The sequence below is a fragment of the Rana temporaria genome, chromosome 3 (genome assembly GCF_905171775.1).
Source record: "Rana temporaria chromosome 3, aRanTem1.1, whole genome shotgun sequence".
NCBI classification, from domain to species: Eukaryota; Metazoa; Chordata; class Amphibia; order Anura; family Ranidae; genus Rana; species Rana temporaria.
The window spans coordinates 74,081,526-74,102,030 of record NC_053491.1 but is presented as its reverse complement, the minus strand read 5'-3'; the positions used below and the strand labels follow the sequence as shown (position 1 = coordinate 74,102,030).

Here is a 20,505-nt window from a genome sequence, read left to right as displayed (position 1 = left end):
ACACAATCAATGTGTATAGTAAATAGTGTGCATGATTTTTATCCTAGTGCAAGTGACAATCCATTTAAATATAATTAAATTAAAATATAAAAGTGTGTATGCCTATTCAAAGCAACCACCTTACTCTACTGACTAATAAATAGTGTAGACCTTATAAACTCAAAAGTGAATAGCTATTTTTGGCCCCTTTCACACGCGGCTGTTCTGCCGCAGTTAAAAGCATGTTTATGTTCTCCTGAAATTCAAGACTCCAGGCACAGCAGTCAGCTGCATTTGTACAGTGCGATTAGCTGCGGTTGCGTTTAGCTGTGGCACGATATTGAACGGGGATCCGACTTGAATCCCTGCCAATACCAAGCACTGTGTCTGGTATGGTCTTCACCACCGTCTAGTTCTCTTCTGCCGGGGGCCCCGCTTTCTTCTTTAGGTCTTTTACGAGTGAGGGCCCCGGGCTTCTTCAAAGTCTTCTGCCGGGGGGGTGGTCCCCGTCTTCACCGCCGTCTGGTTCTCTTCTGCTGGGGGCCCCGCTTTCTTCTTTAGATCTTTTATGAGTGGGGGCCCTGGGCTTCTGTTGCCCTCTGCATTCTTTTCTCTTTTTCGATGTTGACACGTCTCTTCCTCCCGCTGTAATGCCGTGTGCGCGGCTCGCACCGATTTATATAGGCCTCTTAAGACATCACAGTCCCATCATGCTCCGGGTGGTGAAGACATAAGGGGCGGATATCACCCGGTGACCCCGTCCCCTTATGTCGTCACCACCCGGAGCATGATGGGACTGTGACGTCATAAGTGGCCTATATAAATTGGTGCAAACCGCGCACACAGGATTACAGCGGGAGGAAGTGACGTGTCAACATCGAAGAAGAGAAGAAGGCAACAGAAGCCCGGGCCCACGCTCGTAAAAGAGCTAAAGAAGAAAGCGGGGGCCCCGGCAGAAGAGAACCAGACGGCGGTGAAGACCGGGACCACACCCCCTGGCAGATGACATCAAAGAAGCCCGGGGCCCCCGCTTGTAAAAGAACCAAAGAAGAAAGCGGGGGCCCCCGGCAGAAGAGAACCAGACGGCGGTGAAGACCGGGACCACCCCTCGGCAGAGGACATCGAAGAAACCCAGGGCCCCTGCTCATAAAAGAGCTAAAGAAGAAAGCAAGGGCCCCGGCAGAACGCCCCCCGAAAGAGTGGAGAAGTCAGAAGAAGACCCCCAGAGCTGACTAATAAATTACATTAGTAATAGTGTGTTTTTTTTACATTATTTTTCCTCCAGGTGAATGGGTATGATGTACCCAGGGGCGGACTGACCATTGAGTCACTCGGGCACTGCCCGAGGGCCCCATGTCACTAGGGGGCCCCATCAGGGTTACCAGGCTCAGTAAAACCAGGGACAGTATGTAAAAATCTATGTTTTTTATATCTGTCCCTGATATGTCTGAAACCAACATGCTTCTGATGTGAAAATCCAGAGATTTTAGCTGCCCCGCCTCTGCACTGCCTCCTAGCGTGGTGGCCATCTGTAAGCCCAGGGGCCCCATGAGTTGTCAGTCCACCCCTGGATGTACCCCATACTCATTCACTTAGGGTGGGGGGGCTGGGATCTGGGGGCCCCCTTATTAAAGGGGGCTCCCGGATTCCGATAAGCTCCCCGCCCTCAGACCCCGACAACCAACGGCTAGGGTTGTGTGGAAGAGGCCCTGTCCTCATTAATATGGGGACAGGGTGCATTGGGGCGGGGGGGTCGCAGGGCGCCCTCCTGCCCCAAAGACCCTACCCCCCATGTTGAAGGCATGCGGCCTGGTACGGTTAAGGAGGGGGGGGCGCTTACTCGTCCCCACCCTCTTTCCTGACCAGCCGGACTGCATGCTTGGATAAGGGTCTGGTATGGATCTTGGGGGGACCCCACGCCATTTTTTCGGCATTCGGGGGTTCCCCTTAAAATCCATAGCAGACCCAAGGGCCTGGTATGCTCTTGGAGGGGGAACCCATGCCGTTTTTTTTTATTTTTAAATTTGGCATTGAGTTCCCCCTCAAGATTCATACCAAACACAGCTGACACAGTGCACTGTGATTATCTGCGGTAATGTGCCGATAGCTGCGGTACATCGCAGCTGGACACATTCAATTCTATTTTTTCTATCCGCACAAAACCGCGGGTAACAAAACCGCAGTGTGTAAAGGGTGTCATAGGAAAGCATTGTGTGCTTCTAGCTGCAGTAAAATCCGTAGCTGAAAGCACCATTATAACGTATAGTCTCTGCGGTACATCCATTGTTAAAACATCATAACACTGCAATGTCCAGAACACTGAACAGCAAGCCAAATCATCACATCAGGAGACCATATTTATCATCATTTTAAGTAATCAGCACTTCATTGCATTTGTAATAAAATACTTCAGCAATAATAATACTCACTGCAATTCCCTTCTAATGATATATAAACATACAATTTTATAAATGCATTTTAATGATTTAAGCTGTGCTTAGATTAAAAAAAACATGAAACAACATGATTATGCATATTTTTTATGTAAGGTATAGGGAATTGTACAGCCACTAAGACATGTCATTAGTATTTTTATTTTGATATTGTGGGCTATGCTGACTGGGCTACACTTTCACCCTCTTCTACTGTAGACAACACAGACAGAATCTTTAACCACTTGCTTACTGGGCACTTTTACCCCCTTCCTAACCAGTTCAATTTCAGCTTTCAGTGCTGTCGCACTTTGAATGACCATTGTGTGGTCATGCTACACTGTACCCAAATGAAATGTTTATAATTGTTTTTGAGACAGATAGAGCTTTCTTTTAGTAGTATTTAATTGCCGCTGTTTTTTTTTATTTTTTGCTAATTAAATTAGGGGAAAAAAATGATGGAAAATTAAAAAAAAAAAGTTTTTCTTAGCTTCTGTTATAGCATTTTGTAAATAAGTAATTTTTTTCCTTCATTGATATGCACTGATGAGGTTGCACGGATGGGCATTGATAGACTGCACTGATGGGCACTGATAGACTGCACTAATGGTCACTGATGAGGTGGCACTGATGGGCACTGACTAGGCAGCACCGATGGCAGCACCGATGGGCACTGATGAGGTGGCACTGATGAGGAGGTACTGATGAGGCTGTACTAATAGGTGGCACTGATTGGCACAGATAAGGTGGCACTGACTAGGATGCACTAACAAGGCGGCACTGATAGGCGGCACTGATGGGTCCTGATTATCAGTGTAGATGTCCCCTGTGTGGATTTGCAGATAACCGGCAAATCCTGTTTCCCTATTCAGCTGTGATTGGACACAGCTGATCACCTGATCGATGTAGCCGTCATTCGGCTGTCGCACGGTCGTGAAAAGGTTAAAGCATACATAAAACCAAAACCAGAAATGTATTATATTGCATCTTAGTAATCTTTGGTGTGGTGGCGGCACTTATATTCTTTTGCTTTATTTTCATCTGGTAATCCTGAAAATAACACACTTCATGTCCCTGGATGACTACGTCACTCATCCACTGTATCTATGTAGAGAACCATGGTTATTGCTCTACACTGCTCTCCTGATATGGACTATAAACTTGTCTGCATCTCTTCATTTCCATTACATAGGGATCAGAGCAATATGAAGATTACAGAAGATAGCTAGATAGGAAGATATTTTTCTGCACGGCTCGCAGGAAATGACAAGGACACCACATTCCAACCATAATCAACAGATTCTATCTGTCATTGCTGATGTTTTAAAGCGGAGGTCCACACAAAAAGTGAATCTCTGCTTTTCGGAACCCTCTCCGGTGTCACATTTGGCACCTTTCAGGGGGGAGGGGGGTGCAGATATCTGCATAATACAGGTATTTGCACCCACTTCCAGGCATAGACTCCCGTGGGAGTCACGCCCCTTCCCGCCCCCCCTGTCTTCTGGGAAACAAACTGGTCCCAGAAGACAGCGGGGACCAGTGAGGAAGCGCATGCGCAGTAGGGAACCGGGAAGTGAAGCCACAACGCTTCACTTCCTGATTCCCTCACCAAGGGTGGCCGCAGGGGCAGCTGAGATAAGAGCGGTTGCTCGGCTTCGGCTGGCAACATCGCGGGCACCCTGGAAAGGTAAGTGTCCATTTATTAAAAGTCAGCAGCTGCAGTATTTGTAGCTGCTGGCTTTTAATATATTTTATTTTTTTAGTTGGACCTCCGCTTTAAGCTTCAAACAAAAAAATCTAAGGCAGCCAGCACATCTAAAACTGTAAGCTGAAATATATAGTATTTTTGTTCTTTGGTTTAGCTATCCTTTAACTCCCAGGACAAAACAAGTTCCTCCCCTAAGGTATACATCATCATCTGTTCCAATGCATACATGAATAAACTAAACTTTCCTATCAAACATGGCAGATTCACCAGTAATATTTTATATTATTCAAGCAAAATAATTAATCAAATACCTTTGCGCCTCCAGATAGGGTCAGGGCTTTCTTGTAGTAATGAATGGCTTGATCCAGATTACCTAGGCAGAAATATGTGGCACCCAGTCCTTCATTGACATGACACTGCCTCCAAGGATCATCTGTTAATATACAGAGCATTATATGAAAATAGTAATAATAATTTTGTTTAGCGTAATTAAATATTGAGTTTTATGGCACAAAGGGTAACAGTGGATAAATGGCTATTACATATCATGGGCAACTTTAACATGCCAATCAGGTGATCTGCAGTGAGAGAAGTGTGCTGATTGGAGGATGAAGTTGGTAAGGTGGAATAAAGACATCAGTCCATCCAGTTCAACCTTTGTGGGTGTGTATTATGAGGAGGAGACAGCATAGTGACAGAGATATGAGCTAATCAGTATGCTTCTTCTGTCTTCACTGTCCAATCATAGGAAGCGGGTGGAGACACTTGAGAGGTCTGTACTGTGGAGTAGAGCGCTGTAAATCTCAGGACTGGATGGACAGAAATAAAAATCATATGGCAGATAAACCATTACCTAAATACAAGAAAAACTTTTTCTTGGTTTTGGACAGGGGGGATTAAAACATCTGTCCATTTCCCGCTGTCTATGTCCCCATTAGGGAGATCCACCCTCTCTATTTGCCATATTTGTTGTTATTGCACAAAGTGAAAGTAAAGAAAAGAATTCCACATTTTGAGTTTGAAATCTCGTTTTGGTGTCAACAAGGTAGTCCCAGATTTTGGAGGGATTTCCTCTCACTTTCTGTTTTGGCTTTGGGACAGGACGTGAAGGAAAATCTCCCCAAGTTTTCTCGATTCTTCAGCCAGGACCAGCACATCCTAGATAGACTGTGGTTTTAACCATATGTATTCTACTTTTTTAAATCTAACCATTTGTATATGGAAATTAAAGATTTGTTTATGTTTTCAGCCTTTTTTTTATATGTATTTATTAGACCCTGTAAGGTACATGTGAAGTTCCACCCCATTTTTGTTCTCATTCAGTGATTATGTTATATGGGATGGTACCTTCGTAGGGTAATAATTGCCTCACATTCCTCCCTCATACTCTTCTAACACACTTTATAATCAGTTACAGCAAACCATTTTTTTTCCTTTTGTGGTTCCGTTGGAATTCCGATGTGATTTGGCCGGGAAAAAGCCTGATCGTGTGTATGCGGCATTAGAGACACATATACATAATACAAATTAAAAGTTTGTTTATATATACTTATATAGACATAAATAGTTAAAACTGAATAAAATCAGGTTTAAAGCTTTTTTTATATATGAAGTCAAAGCGTGATATTATGGCACCTCATGTCTCACCCAGTCAATACACTATATTATTACCATGCACATATAGCCTTAAAAACTATTCAAACACATATACAGTACATTGCATAACATTACAATGGTTGTACTGTGTCTGGGCGGGATCAAAGCTAAACACATTTCGCACTATAGCTTCCTCAGGATGCCAAGGTAACACAACTTTTACCCATAATACTGGAACAAATCAAAGTGGCTTCAAAAGAAACCCCAAAGGGGAGAGACACCCTGAAGCTAAAGGAGCTCCTAATATAGCGTATATGACTGGGTAAGATACTATGTGTCATAATATCATGCTTTGACTTCATATATGAAAAAAACTCTTTAGACCCTGATTTCATTCAGTTTTAACTACTATTTATGTTCATATGATTTTATGTAAATAAACTTTTAAGATATTATGTGTATGTGTCTTTGAAAGGTAGCAGCAGTGAAAAAGCTCATGGTTCCCCATGTTGCTTTTTTTAAAGATATTTTATTAATGTGTGAGGGTTTTTTGTGTATGTACTCAATAATTTACAAACAATCAAAGTTAATAAAGAAGAAAGAATGTACAACAGACCACTTGCATTCCTCTCTCTGATGCATTTTTCTCATAGTGAGCATTTTTGTAACTCTACAAATAAGCTCATTACAAGTGAAACACGTCAAAGAGAGGAGTTCAGGTAATCTGCTGTAGATTGGATCCATCAATTAATGCAGTATGGCTTTTTATTTTTTTATTCTGAAGTGCAGCTGCTGTCTTTTCTTTTGACTGACTGATTATGGGAGGAGAGGATTACCCACATGAAAGCCAGCATCCATCAGATCCAGCATTGTCCCGCTGAGATCCTCTCATGCCCAGCCACAGCTCTGTCCTGCGCCACCATGTTCTCTCCGAAATTATGGAGAGGCCCATTGGCTCTTCCGGGTTCAGCAGGTGGGTCTCTCGATCACATGCCAATAGACTTGTACCCTGTTCCTTTCCGTGAATAAAAGGCTATGCCTCCTGGGATATGTGATGTACGTATACCGGGAGGCTCAGCGGGCAGTGTGCGCATCATTTGCCTAAGGCGAGTGATGTGCATACGGAGGCGGGGCGAAGTATGCAAGTAAAAAAAAAAGCAATGTCCCACAGAGGAAGGGAGGAGGGTGGAGAAGCTGGATTTTCATTGAGAGGCTGAAGGTCCGCTTTAAGATACAATTACAATTCAAGAAATGGACTGTCATCCATTAAACGTTCTTTCCTTCTTGTAAAAAAAATTACTCCACACCCAAGTGACATTTCTGTTTGTGAATTGAACATTTTAGGAGAAAATTATAACAAGACAAAATAATGAATGTAGTAAAAAACTATCGACAGTTTGCTCCAGGCCTACAACCTTCGTTGATTGATAAACCTCTTTTTTAATCAACTGCGAGTTTAGATAAAGTTACTAAATATTAAAGTAGCATATTTCATTTAATTTTCATTAAACGCATTGAGTGATCTTGAGTCTAATATATTTGATGTACATCTGTAAATGTGTATTTGTTTTGCAAGCCTAACAATGTCTTTGTTCCTATAGGTGATGTTGTTCCAGCCCTATATTGGGTTCTTGGAATATGTTTTACATAAACCACTTTTTTGGTGTTTGTTACCTTAAAATTGTTTATAAAGAGGAAAGTAAACAAACGAGGAAGCCAGTCCTTATCAATTGCTCAACTGGGCTGGTTGGGAGAAGCAGCGTTACTATTCTCTTTATATTTACTAGCCCTCTGGATTGGTATCAGGATAAGCCTGTACCACATGTTCTGGGTAACAGGGATATACACTATATTGCAAAAAGTATTGGGAGATGCCTGCCTTGAAATCCCAATACATGCCTTAACATCCCAGTCTTAGTCCGTAGGGTTCAAAATTGAGTTGGCCCACCCTTTGCAGCTACAACAGCTTCTACTCTTCTATGAAGTGTGTCTACAATGTTTAGGAGTGTGTCTATGGGAATGTTTGACCATTCTTCCAGAAGAGCATTTGTGAGGTCAGGCACTGATGTGGACGAGAAGACCTGGCTCTCAGTCTCCGCTCTAAATCATCCCAAAGGTTTTCTATCAGGTTGAGGGCAGGAATCTGTAAAGGCCAGTCAAGTTTCTTCACTCCAAATGCGCTGTTCCATGTCTTTACGGGCCTTGCTTTGGTGCGTAGTCATGTTGGATCAGGAAGGGGCCATCCCCAAACTGTTCCCACAAAGTTGGGAGCATGAAATTGTCCAAAATGTCTTGGTATGCTGACACCTTAAGAGTTCCATTCACTGAAACTAAGGGGCTAAGCCCAACCCCTGCAAAACAACCCCACACCATAATCGCCTCTCCTCCAAATGATTGGACCAGTGCACAAAGCAAGGTCCATAAAGACATAGATGAGCGAGTTTGGTGCTTGACCTCACAAATGCGCTTCTGGAAGAATGGTCAAACACTCTCATAGACACAAGCCTCGTACACATGCTCCACCGAGCGTGTGTACTAGGCTTTCAGGTTTCTCATCAAGAAAACTGCCATGTTCTCTATTTTCTTGTTGTGATTCTCGGCAGTGTTTTCCTGCCGAGAAACTCGAGAGTGTGTATACTTACCTGTCGCCGTGGAAACCAGCGCATGATCAAAATGACTTTGATGCATGCGCGGTAGCTTCCTAGGCATAAGTAGGGTGCAGCAAGATGGCGGTGACGGCATCGAATGTGACGAGCGCATGCTCATCGTATGCAATGACGTCACCATGTTTTTGCCTTCCAAAAGAACCGCGGTTCTTTTGAAAGGAGTGTCTGTACAACAGTTTTTTCCTGATGAGATTCTGGCCCGTGTGTACAGGGCTACACTCCTAAACCTTGTGGACAGCTTTCCCAGAAGAGTTGAAGCTGTTATAGCTGCAAAGGGTGGGTCAACTCAATATTGAACCCTACAGACTAAGACCGGGTTGTGCATGTAAAGGCTGGCGTCTTAATACTTTTGGTAATATAGTGTACTTTGAGTGGTGCCAAAAGCAATATAACAGGTCACGGTGAAAAAAAATTTTGTTACCTTTTTTTTAAAACAAATAATTTTATACTGAATAAAATTGATTGTTTTTTTTAACATTTTTCCAGTGTTGTAGACTACTTTCTAGATCTTGAAAGTCTGATTTAATCTCAAAAGTATTTTTTTTAAATTTCATCAGAATAAGGTTCTAAGTTGGTTGGGATCTTTATGGCATCTTTTTTTCTTATATACATTTTATTCAAGTAAACTGCACCCTATGTAGTCAAACAAAAACAACTGAAAAAAAAAAGGAAAACCGTAAGCAGCATGGATTTTTATACTGTAATTTGCATGCTGCATTAAATACCACCAAGCATGTGTGAAAATATCAGATACCGTTATGAACTTAAGATGGCTGGAGTCCAATGTCAACAACAACAGAATGGAAAAAACTTGCAGTGAATATGTTGGACTTCATTGCAGGATGCATTTATACAGCCAGACTGAAGGATGGCTCATGCTGCTTTGCTATGAAGCCTGTGCTGCGGATATCTTATTCTAGCCATTCCAACGGGAGATTCACAATCATTTACTATTGATCCAAATCAGTATGAAGTTGTATCTGCTGTGGATTTGCTCAGCCTTGCCTGTGACTGTTCCTGAATAAAAATTGTATTAGACCTAGAGAGTCTTATTTTAAAGTGTCTCTTTTAGTTTTCTCTGAAACGACTCAATGAGTCATGGAAATTGTATGTGACATTTGTGATGTGAATGAACTTAGTTTACGCTTCAATCACAAAAGCTTTACTTCCATTTAACCAGGTGTTGCAAGGGTATATCTCTGGTAATGATTAGTTGTAGAAAAAGTCAGGTTTCATTAGCCTACTGATAACATTTTTAAATGTTTTTCAGCTATATGGCTTTTTGGTATATTGTTAGATTACTTAAAGTGGTAGTAAACTCCCCTTGTTGTCTCATACCTACAGGTATGTCTATAAGTGCCATTACTCCAGTCAATTTCTGGGTAATTAAAATCCCCCATTATTATCACCGTCCCATCCCTTGCAGCCCTTTCCATTTGTGCAAGGAGCTGATTCTCCACCTCCTTATTAACATTGGGTGGTCTATAACAAACTCCAGGGATTAACTTTGAACTACACACATCTATATGCAGTCCACCCATAATGCTTCAGACTCATTACACTCTCCATAAACCAGGTCCTCTTTCAAACTCGCTTTTGAGATCACTTCTCACATAGAGACAGACCCCTCAACCTTTCCTTTTTACCCTGTCTTTTCGAAAGAGTCCATAGCCAGGAATAATAATAGCCCAGTCATGTGAGGAATGAAGCCAAGTTTCAGAAATACTGATTACAGTATCAGATCATGCACCAGAGCTTCCAACTCACCTATTTTGCTTGACAGACTTCTGGCACTGGTGAACAAACACTTTAATGCATTATTACATTTTGCTCTGGTGTTTTTCATATTATTTTTAGTAGTACAAATGGCTCTATAATTTCCAATGGCTGTTTGCAAAGTGAAGCTTCACCTCATTTACTAAGCTCTGGAACAAATGCCCTTGCACAGTTCAACTCCATTTGCAAGGTGCAAAGTAAATTTGTCTTTATTAACCGGTTAAGACCCGGACCATTATGCAGGTTAAGGACCTTGCCCCTTTTTGCAATTCGGCACTGCGTCGCTTTAACTGACAATTGCGCGGTCGTCCAACGTGGCTTCCAAACAAAATTGGCGTCCTTTTTTTCCTACAAATAGAGCTTTCTTTTCGTGGCATTTGATCACCTCTGCGGTTTTTATTTTATGCGCTATAAACCAAAATAGAGCGACAATTTTGAAAAAATTCAATATTTTTTACTTTTTGCTATAATAAATATCCCCAGCAAAGATATAAAAAAAAATGTTCCTCAGTTTAGGCCGATACATATTCTTCTACCTATTTTTGGTAAAAAAAATCACAATAAGCGTTTATCGATTGGTTTGCGCAAAATTTATAGCGTTTACAAAATAGGGGATAGTTTTATGGCATTTTTATTAATAATTTTTTTTTTACTACTAATGGCGGCGATCAGCGATTTTTTTTATGACTGCGACAATTATGGCGGACACATCGGACACATTTGACACATTTTTGGGACCATTGTCATTTTCACAGCGAAAAGTGCTATACTGTGAAAATGACAATGGCAGTGAAGGGGTTAACCACTAGGGGGCGCTGTAAGGGTTAAGTGTGGCCTCATGTGTGTTTCTTACTGTAGGGGGGCGGGGCTGGATGTGTGATGTCAGTGATCGTCGTTCCCTATATCAGGGAACAGACGATCACTGACACTGCCACAGAGAAGAACAGGGAAGGTGTGTTTACCCTCACCTCTCCCCGTTCTTCAGCTCCTGTGACCTGATCGCAGAAAACCTGCGGTGATCGGGTCCGCGGGTCCCGCAGTCACGGAGCTTCAGACCGGGTCACAAGCGCACCACCGCCGGTGCATTTGTGACCTACTCTTAACGGGGACGTATATATACGTCCCTGTGCCCAGCCGTGCCATTCTGCCGACATATATAGTCGTGCGGCGGTCCTTAAGTGGTTAACTCAACCCCCCAAGTTCATAAGCTTGCAGCTTGTTAGTCTAGGGGCAAGCAAAACAAAATAGTCTGTATAACTGTCGATTTATTCCTTTTAAGGGAAAAAACTTCTTGACCCCTTAATTGTTATGAACGAAACACATTTGTGGTATAAGTAATGATATGTGTAGCTAACATTTTTTTTTTCAGGTATTGATTTTCCCATTACTTTGTGATATAGTAGGGCACCTTTGATGTACTTACACTTACTATTGTACTCTACCCTGTGGTCTCCTCCACACCGTTCCTCTCTGGAAATCACTTCCAAATCCTGCAAGCAATTAGCTGTACAGAATCAGTGGTTTGTCAAAACTTTTCTGGTCAGGCCCACGTTTATATGCTTTCATCATTAAATCTTATGGGGAGTCCTAAAGTAGGGCTCTGGACTAACTCTAATGTATTATGATGAGGTAAAAGTATTTTACTTACACTAAAACATTAGGATTTTAAATGCGTTTGTATTATGCCTAACCACAACTAAAACTTTATTTGTGTTTATCCACAGTGGTTTATTTTCATTCCGCTAAATGCTCTTCTTATAGAGTATATTCCAGTCATAGTAGATGTATAAAATACTAGTTAGTATATATCTATACACAAGAGCACTCATTCCCAGCCTTCATGCTCATAATCAGTCATTTCACCCCCAATGTAATGCTGAAGGTTAGGGTTGCAACAATACTGATACTAGTATCGGTATTGGTGCCGATGCTGAGCATTTGCACCATTTGCACAAGTACTTTTATTTGTGCAAATGCTCCAATGTATAATCCGATACCTCGGATTGAAGGGCATCACTCCCAGAAGTCAGTGGGGGGAGAGGGAGTCAACAACAAGCTGGCAGCAGTGGCAGATAAGCTGTCCGGGGCAGGGGTGCAGATGCTATTTTCCCAATGCTATTGTTCTGGCAGAATCGATGACCCATCACATTCGGTAATGGAAGTGATGTCCTAACACTGCAATGCCCATCTTGGTACACTCTGCACTCTGCCGCAGTAAGCCTGCAGTCAGAAGGCGGCAGCAGACATCTTGTTACACCCAGCCCATATAGTTCACTAAATGCCTATTAAATTAGAGTCCGAGGACAGACAATCTAAACAGCGCATAAATTCTCTACCCTTTGGATTACCGTTTCGCCCTTAGACCTGGGAGGAAAAGTTCAGTTGCCAATCAAAATAAGGCTTGCAAATTTTAAATGGCTTAATACTGTACCTAAAGTCAGCTTTTTTTGCTCATCAAAAAAGCTTTCAGATTCTGATGATTGCAGATAAAAAATATCAGGTGATAATAACAAAAGAAAAAAAAGGGAAATTGCGCTACGAGAGTATAAGTAGCTGCTAGCACTTCAATTGACATAAATTGTGCAAAATAGAGTACATGAAAAACATGCAACCAAGTACAACACATTTTTAGTGGAGCATGTGACAAAATGTTTAATCTGATAGATGTATTTGGTTACCGTAGAAGTAAACAAACTTGTCTTCTTCCTACCATGTGTGTTATGAAGCCACACATTCAATTTTTTTGCAGGGATAATAGGATAATAGCTATTTGTTTTATTTGTATTTTGGTTAGCTCAGATATTCGTGCACCCCTTTTTTCTTTTTGATAATAGGATAATTGCCTACCATATTGTGTAAAAATGTAGTTTTAGAGGGGGGATTCATTACATTTGGGGCAATCCTTGTTTGTAAAGTTGGGGCTCCCCATAGATAACCTATTATAGATGACCTATAAAGCCTCGTACACACGATCAGTCCATCCGATGAAAACGGTCTGAAAGACAGTTGTCTTAGGTTAACCGATGAAGCTGACTGATGGTCCATCACGCGTACACACCATAGGTTAAATAACCGATCGTGTCAGAACGCGGTGACGTAAAACACAACGACGTGCTGAAAAAAACGAAGTTCAATGCTTCCAAGCATGCGTCGACTTGATTCTGAGCATGCACAAGTTTTTAACCGATGGTTTTGCATACTAACGATCGGTTTTGACCTATCGGTTAGCAATCCATCGGTTAAATTCTAAAGCAAGTTTGCTTTTTTTAACTGAAGGTTAAATAACCTATGGGGCCCACACACGATCGGTTTTGACCGATGAAAACGGTCCGTCAGAACGTTATCATCGGTTTAACCGATCGGGTGTACCCGGCCCTATATGATCATTTTTAAGAACAGCCCAATAATATATTAGTCTTCTGGCTCTGGTAAACGTGCTTGCTGTATTTAAGGTGGTGAATCACTCTGAGTGACTTTGGGGCCACGGACTTACCTTTCACATACGTCAAAATCTACTTGTTATTTTTCCTTGGGCTCACTGTCTTTGACTCTTTGGATTTTTTCATAATAATTTTTCAGAGGTGTCCATGTACCCTGCTTTTCTATATTTGTATCTTTGTACATCACTTATTGTGTTCTCACTAATTTTGATTAATTCTTCATATATACGCATATACAGTGTATCTATATGGTTGACTGCACTATTTTCAGGTTATAATAATATACATGTGAAAATGTTCACACTTTATTATGCATTACATTTTTCGGACAGTTTTACCGCCAGAATTCTCACCTTTCTACTTTTGTGGGAAAAATGACCACAATATGGAAATCATAATCATTAGTAAGCCTTTTTTAGGGTTTTAACAACAGGGGATACAAATAATGAAGACCGAGAAATGTATCATTTATATAGGTTAGATCATACTGCATTCTGTGTCAATTTCATTTTGTATGGAAAATAATGTAAAAGGAACTTTGCCATCATAGCTAAAAAAAAGAAACTGCTGCCAGGTATACAGTGTGATGCAGGTACCTAATATCTAATATAGCCTCAAATTTCTGGTCAATATGCCTGAATGCTGGAGTGTTTTTACAGACAAACCTCCACTAGTTCTTGGTAGTGTCAAGTTTGCCCCAACCTGCCTACTGCACATACCTTTTGAACATTTTGATGGGCCACTACCAAGAAGTGTGGGGGCATTGCCCTACAGAACGGTCTCATATTTAGGCATAACGTCAAGGACCTGGGGGAAGAGATGGGTGCCTGCACCATATACTGAATCGGGTTCAGGGCCTGTGTCAGCTGGTTTTGGCTTGTGTCAATGGGCAAATACAGTATGCTTTCAGGTGCATCCCTTGTGCATTTGACATCAGATTGAGATGCTTCTAAAATCATTCAGAATTAATTCTGCATTTAATCTACAGTTGATCTACTTCTTATCTGCATCAACCTACTTCAAGTTTCTTATGCTTTCTCATTGACTTGTATGAAGAAAGAAGCAGTACTAAGGCAACTAAAAGTCCATGAACACAGATTCTGGTTTGTTTAAGTAGAGTGGCCAATATTAAAAACAGGTCATATTTACAAAGACATTTTCATTTAAAATGGGCATAGCCACTCTGGATAGCAGTAAAAAAAAAAAAAAAAAAACTGACAGTATTTAAACGTTTGCTGCTTTATCCAAGACTAAGAAAAAAGATTTTACTGGGCATACACATTTTTTTGTGAAACTAAGTAACTCCCTTCTTAGGTAAGACTAGTGTGTGGAAGGGGGCATTATGTAATCTATATTCAGTGAATAGTCCAGATTTCAATTGATGTTTTACCTGCATCCACAAATGCTTGGAGTGCTTGAAGGTAATAGAACTCTGCCATGTCAAAGTTCTTTAGCTGGCTATAGGCAAAAGCCAAGTTACATAGACACTGTCCTTGTGCATTTCTTTCACCTAGAGAACCTGCAACACATAAAGATATCAATGCTATGACACAGATCCACAGGAAAGAAAAGATGAGCTAGAATACCTAAGAGGAATATGGTAAACATAACTTGAATAAAATAGTTCCACAAAAAAAGGAAGGGCAATAAAATAGATACGTTTATTATAAAACATAATACAGCATTACAAGAAATCACTAACAAAAGTGTTAAATTAACTATAAAAAAACATGTTAACAAAACATGTCTTTATTGTTGATTTTTATATTTATGCTCAGATTCTATGAGCAGTCACTTTGCTCCTCCTGGGTCTGAGTCTATCCATAAATAGAACCATACCTTGGCTACAGTTGCCCATTAAAGACTTCTACCACCTGAGTGCTGTTAACCCAGACTCACCTTAGCCTTGTTCAAGTGATCTTCAGTGTGCTTATTCAAAAGAGCTGCACATACTTTCTGCAGAAACTGTCCCCACCAGATCTTTTTCTTGCTGTGAATCTGAGCGGTGACCCCTTTCATTACTTTAGTGAGCCCTACTCATTGAAGCTTCCAGCAGTCCTAAAGGGTAGGGTTTGTTTGGAGGTTCCACGGCTGTCATTTGGGGGTTTTAAACCAGTTTCTGGATATGGGCCCTTGGTAGGTTTGTAGAAAGAATAGGGGGGGGGGGGGTCGAAGTTCTGATTTCATCCCAACTGTTCCTAATCACACATCACACTCATACAGATTCAGTATTTTTGGTCATAGGCTTGACAGGGGTACTTGGTATTCTTTATATGAAAGGCCTCTACTACTACACCTGTGGTTCCAGGTACCTAAACCACATGTGTGGCCACGTTGTACCACTGGGGTCCATGCTACACATGTGCCCAGGTGGCACAGTCAGGTGTAGTAGAGGATGAACCTCACAGTCACTGCCACTCAACTGACCCATCACCACCCACTACCATGGATCTATTGCCTTGAGACCGTGTTCAGTCCAGCATATTGTAAGGCTACCTTGATGTTGTCCAACTGTCTGCAACCATGCAGCAAGTATGCCCACTTTACCAGCAAAAGATTCTCCGTGCACCAGTTTTAGTAAATCTCCCCCACTGTGTCTAATGGTAAATCCATCCCTGACTCTATCAATAGTTGGTACTGTTCGTTATCAGAACAACTCTGTGACAGTGGAGTGAGAATCAGCAAAGCCTTGATCCATTTTAATGACTTTTATTAGTGCCTATGGTCAGTGCAGTAGTCCAGTTGTTTCATGGTTCTACCATTTTTCAACTACTTATTCAATAAAGAAGCCTCAGGAGCAAATATGTAGGCTGCATTCAGACCTGGGCAGATTTACTGTGATTCTGCCCGCAATTTCAAAACGTCCAGGTGTGAATGACAAATCGCACAACGCACATTTCAGATGCCATTAATTTGAATGGCACCTAAAAACGCGTTGCTGTTCTGCCGCGATTGTCTCGCAATAAATCATGCTGAAATGCAGCAGACAATGCTGTGATCATACCAATCACATAATTTCACCATGCTTATGCGAAATCGCTAAAAGTTGACTTTGGATTGCAGTCGGTATAAGTTGAATCAAACTAAAGAGTATCCCTTTGAGGGTTTGAGTTTTCCCAAGTGAATGATGAGCAGCCCTTGTACAAATACATTAGAGTAGGATTTTCTGTTTAGTCTCTCAAGCCAATGGCTGCCAAAGAATTGTATATAGTTTATATGCAAATAGCTACTGTATAAAAGACAAAAACAGAAAAATTTCATTTATTTTTGAATTGACGACAGATTAGGTATAGAAATCCACACTCATTTCAATTTGTATCTGGAGGTTAGATGATTTCAGCCAGCTGAAATGTATTTATTTCAGAACACATAATTCCATTTTTACTGGTAGTAAATCACTTTAAAAACCATAATATAAAACATTGTTTATCGCCCAGTTACTCAAGTAAAAGGAAAGAGCTATTTAATGGAAATATCGATTGATCTGGAAGACTGCTCTAATTAATACACGTAATGAATATGATACCTTACCATACAGATCTACTGCTTCTGCATGACTCCGGAGAGATTTTTCATATTGGTAAAGAGCATTGTCAACAGCTCCCAGGTTCTGCAGTAATACAGCCATTTTTCTTATAGAAAATTGTTTTCCGCTACACAGATTCAGACTTTCTGTAAAGCACTTTTCAGCTTCACTAAAACATTTCAATTCGGCATAATGAAGGCCAACATGGTTATAAAGTGTACCTAAAAACAGAAAGCAGAAAGAATAAAGCATGTTCATGTTTATCAGGGCAGAACTGAGACTAGAACAAAAGTATGCTCAGCATATCAATGTCAACGTAGGGCCCATCATTCACTAAAAGTGTGTTTACTATACATATAAACGGTATATATATACATATATAAATTGCACTTAATATACATTCATGCTGCTTCCTGTGGTGGGGTGACAACAATGCTGAACTACTCCTCCATTCAGAGCATTACTGTCAAACTCATGTTGGCTGTGTCTACTTGTTGGCAGGTGCACTACTTGTTGGCAGGTGCCACTAGATGGCTCTGTTGCCATTATGGCATGGTAAGGGGGATATTGTAAGCAGATATTAGCTCCTCTTTTAGAGAAACCCCTCTTATGGTGATGTAATGAGTGAAGTTAGTGTCCAAAGAAATACCAGCTATGGGTGGGGCCCAGTGGAAAGCGAGGTTTGGGAACAGGACACCCCCGAGATGCTAAGATGTAACCCTGTACAGGGCTGAAGTCCTTGGAGAAGTGGCACAGATCATGTGAGAACAGCTGTAGTCACCTTGTCTACCCCTGGTCTTCTTCTGTAAGTCCTGTAGTATGGTGCATATGGAGTGGGAGGACTGAACAGAGTATTCTAAATGTGAGTGACAGTGAAATCTGGAAATAGAGAACATCAGGCAGGAAGGAACTATTGAAGGGACATAAGGATGAGACAGTATAGTAATGGAAGCACCTTGTCTATCTGGCCCTCTGTTGTGGGTCCTGTAACTCGATCATAGATTAAGGTGGTGGACTTACACGGGTAATTTCCAAATAATAAGATGCAAGAATTATCACAGTTTTAAATGCATTCTTTCGATTCTTATATCCTATTGTTTGGAAATTCATAAATAATGTTCTTTTTGTTATGAGGAAACATGAGTGTAGGGGGGGGGGGCATTAATGTTGGCTATTTGTCGGCTATGTTTGTTTTTGCCAATGATTTTAATAGGTTTTATGTAATAACGTTTTTGTAATGTGCAGAGTGGAGGGTTGAAGTTTGAACATATGCTTATATTTTTTCAAGATTTTTTGGTACAAACATAAGATAAAGAGGCTGAGTCTAAACCAGGTTTTTATTGTAGTTCATTTATATACCAAAGCTGCCAGATAACCTATTTGGAAATACTGGCCAAGAGTTTATATTTATTTTTCTTTGCTGAAAATATATAATTTCTTATATAAAAGAGGCATAGATGCCATAATGTTATCGATATACAAAGCATTTATGGGGCTTTATCTGAAATACTTTGCTCAGTTGTAGCATCAGATTCCCCTTCCCAAAAAGGATTCCTAGGAATCAGAAAGAATTTAGAGAAAGGCAACTAAACTTAAAATAAAATTGAAATAAAGAGCTCAGATGACCTTGTTTATGGGGAAAGTACTTACTGAAATGAATTTATTCACCTTCAGGAAAGGTTTATTAAGAATAATATGGTAATTTAATGTAAAATATATAGTATATGACCCATAGAGAAGATTTATTAGAAAGCTGCTTCCTCTCTATAGATAAAAGAGTACCCTTGCAGTAGTAAGATTAATCTCAACTTGAAATTTGGATATAGCCCACAGTTGCTGTCTCTTCCAGAAATAGCTAGACAGCAAAGAATACACATATTGGTATGTACACTTTGTGGATCATTAATTCTGGGAAAGAAGATTTCCTTCTGGTTTAGGAAGTTGTAAGAGTTTGTCCGTTTTTTTTTACTGTGTATAATCATAGGAGTGGAACGTTAAAGGTCCTTGCTCAGCTCTCTCTCTCATTAGGCCTGGAGATATACCAGGAGATATAAGAAAAGGCTCTGTCCCTAGTTACCAATCACTTTCTCCCTTTTCTGTGCAGTAAAAGAGAAAGGAAATGGGAAAAGCTGACTGACTTTATGGACAATAGGGATGAGCTTCGAGTTCGAGTCGAACTCATGTTCGATTCGAACATTGCCTGTTCGGCGAACAATGAACAATTAGGGGTGTTCGCGGCAAATTCGAAAAGCCACGGAACACCCTGTTAAAGTCTATGGGAGAAATCTAAAGTGCTAATTTTAAAGGCTAATATGCAATTTATTGTCCTAAAAAGTGTTTGGGGACCTGGGTCCTGTCCCAGGGGACATGTATCAATGCAAAAAAAAGTTTTAATAACTGCAGTTTTTTCGGGAGCAGTGAATTTAATAATGCTAAAAGTGAAACAATAAAAGTGAAATATGACTTTAAATTTCGTACCTAGGGGGGCTGTAAAGTTAGCATGTGAAATATCGCATGTTTCCAGTACATAGAACTGTCCCTGCACAAAGTGTCATTTCTGAAAGGAAAAAAAGTCTTTTAAAACCTGACTTGCAGCTATAATGAATTGTCGGCTCTAGCAATTCAGAGAGAATTCATTAATAAAAAAAAAAAAAAATAGCGTGGGGGTCCCCCCAAATTCTATTACCAGGCCCTTCAGGTCTGGAATGGATAATAAGGGAAACCCCGCTGTCAATTTAAAAAAAAATGATGTGGGGTTCCCCCAAAAATTCACACCAGACCCCTTATCCGAGCACGTTAACCTGGCTGGCCGCAGAAAAGAGGGGGGACAGAGTGCGGCCCCCCCTCTCCTGAACCGTACCAGGCCACAAGCCCTCAACATGGGGAGGATGTCCCCATGTTGATGGGGACAAGGGCCTCATCCCCACAACCCTTGCCCGGTGGTTGTGGGGGTCTGCGGGCGGGGGGCTTATCAGAATCTGGAAGACCCCTTTAACAAAGGGGACCCCAAGATCCTGGATCCCCCCTATGTGAATTGGTAATGGTGTACATTGTACCCCTACCATTTCACGAAGGAAGTGTAAATAGTTGGAAAAAACACACACCAGTCTTCCCCCCTGCTGGGCTTCCCCAGTGACGTAGAAGAGGGTGCGTCAGAGGGTGCGGGGTCACGTGATGGGTGGCCCCGCCTCCATATATAAGAAATGTCACAGCTTCAGCCGCGTCATTCGCTGGGCTGTGTCCAGCGGTGAGAGGAGGTCGGCGATGCTGCGCTCTGGATGGATGGATCTTCTCATCACTGGACCGGAGATCACCCGCACCTGTCGCTGGATACAGACAACGTTGGAGCAGGAAGCCAGGAACGAGTGGATTATCACCGCTG

The 20,505-nt window shown here is 41.3% G+C and overlaps 1 protein-coding gene across 2 annotated transcripts in view; it reads right to left on the bottom strand.

The window, feature by feature from the left end:
- LOC120931379 (tetratricopeptide repeat protein 24-like) overlaps positions 1-20,505 on the bottom strand; it is a 160,381-nt gene that overhangs the window by 122,762 nt on the left and 17,114 nt on the right. For both annotated transcript variants that reach the window (XM_040342759.1, XM_040342760.1), the window contains exons 3-5: positions 17,129-17,344; positions 14,988-15,116; positions 4,431-4,552 (exon numbers count right to left, since the gene is read on the bottom strand). In XM_040342759.1, coding sequence (XP_040198693.1) covers positions 4,431-4,552; positions 14,988-15,116; positions 17,129-17,344 — 467 coding nt within the window. The remainder of the gene's footprint in view (positions 1-4,430; positions 4,553-14,987; positions 15,117-17,128; positions 17,345-20,505) is intronic.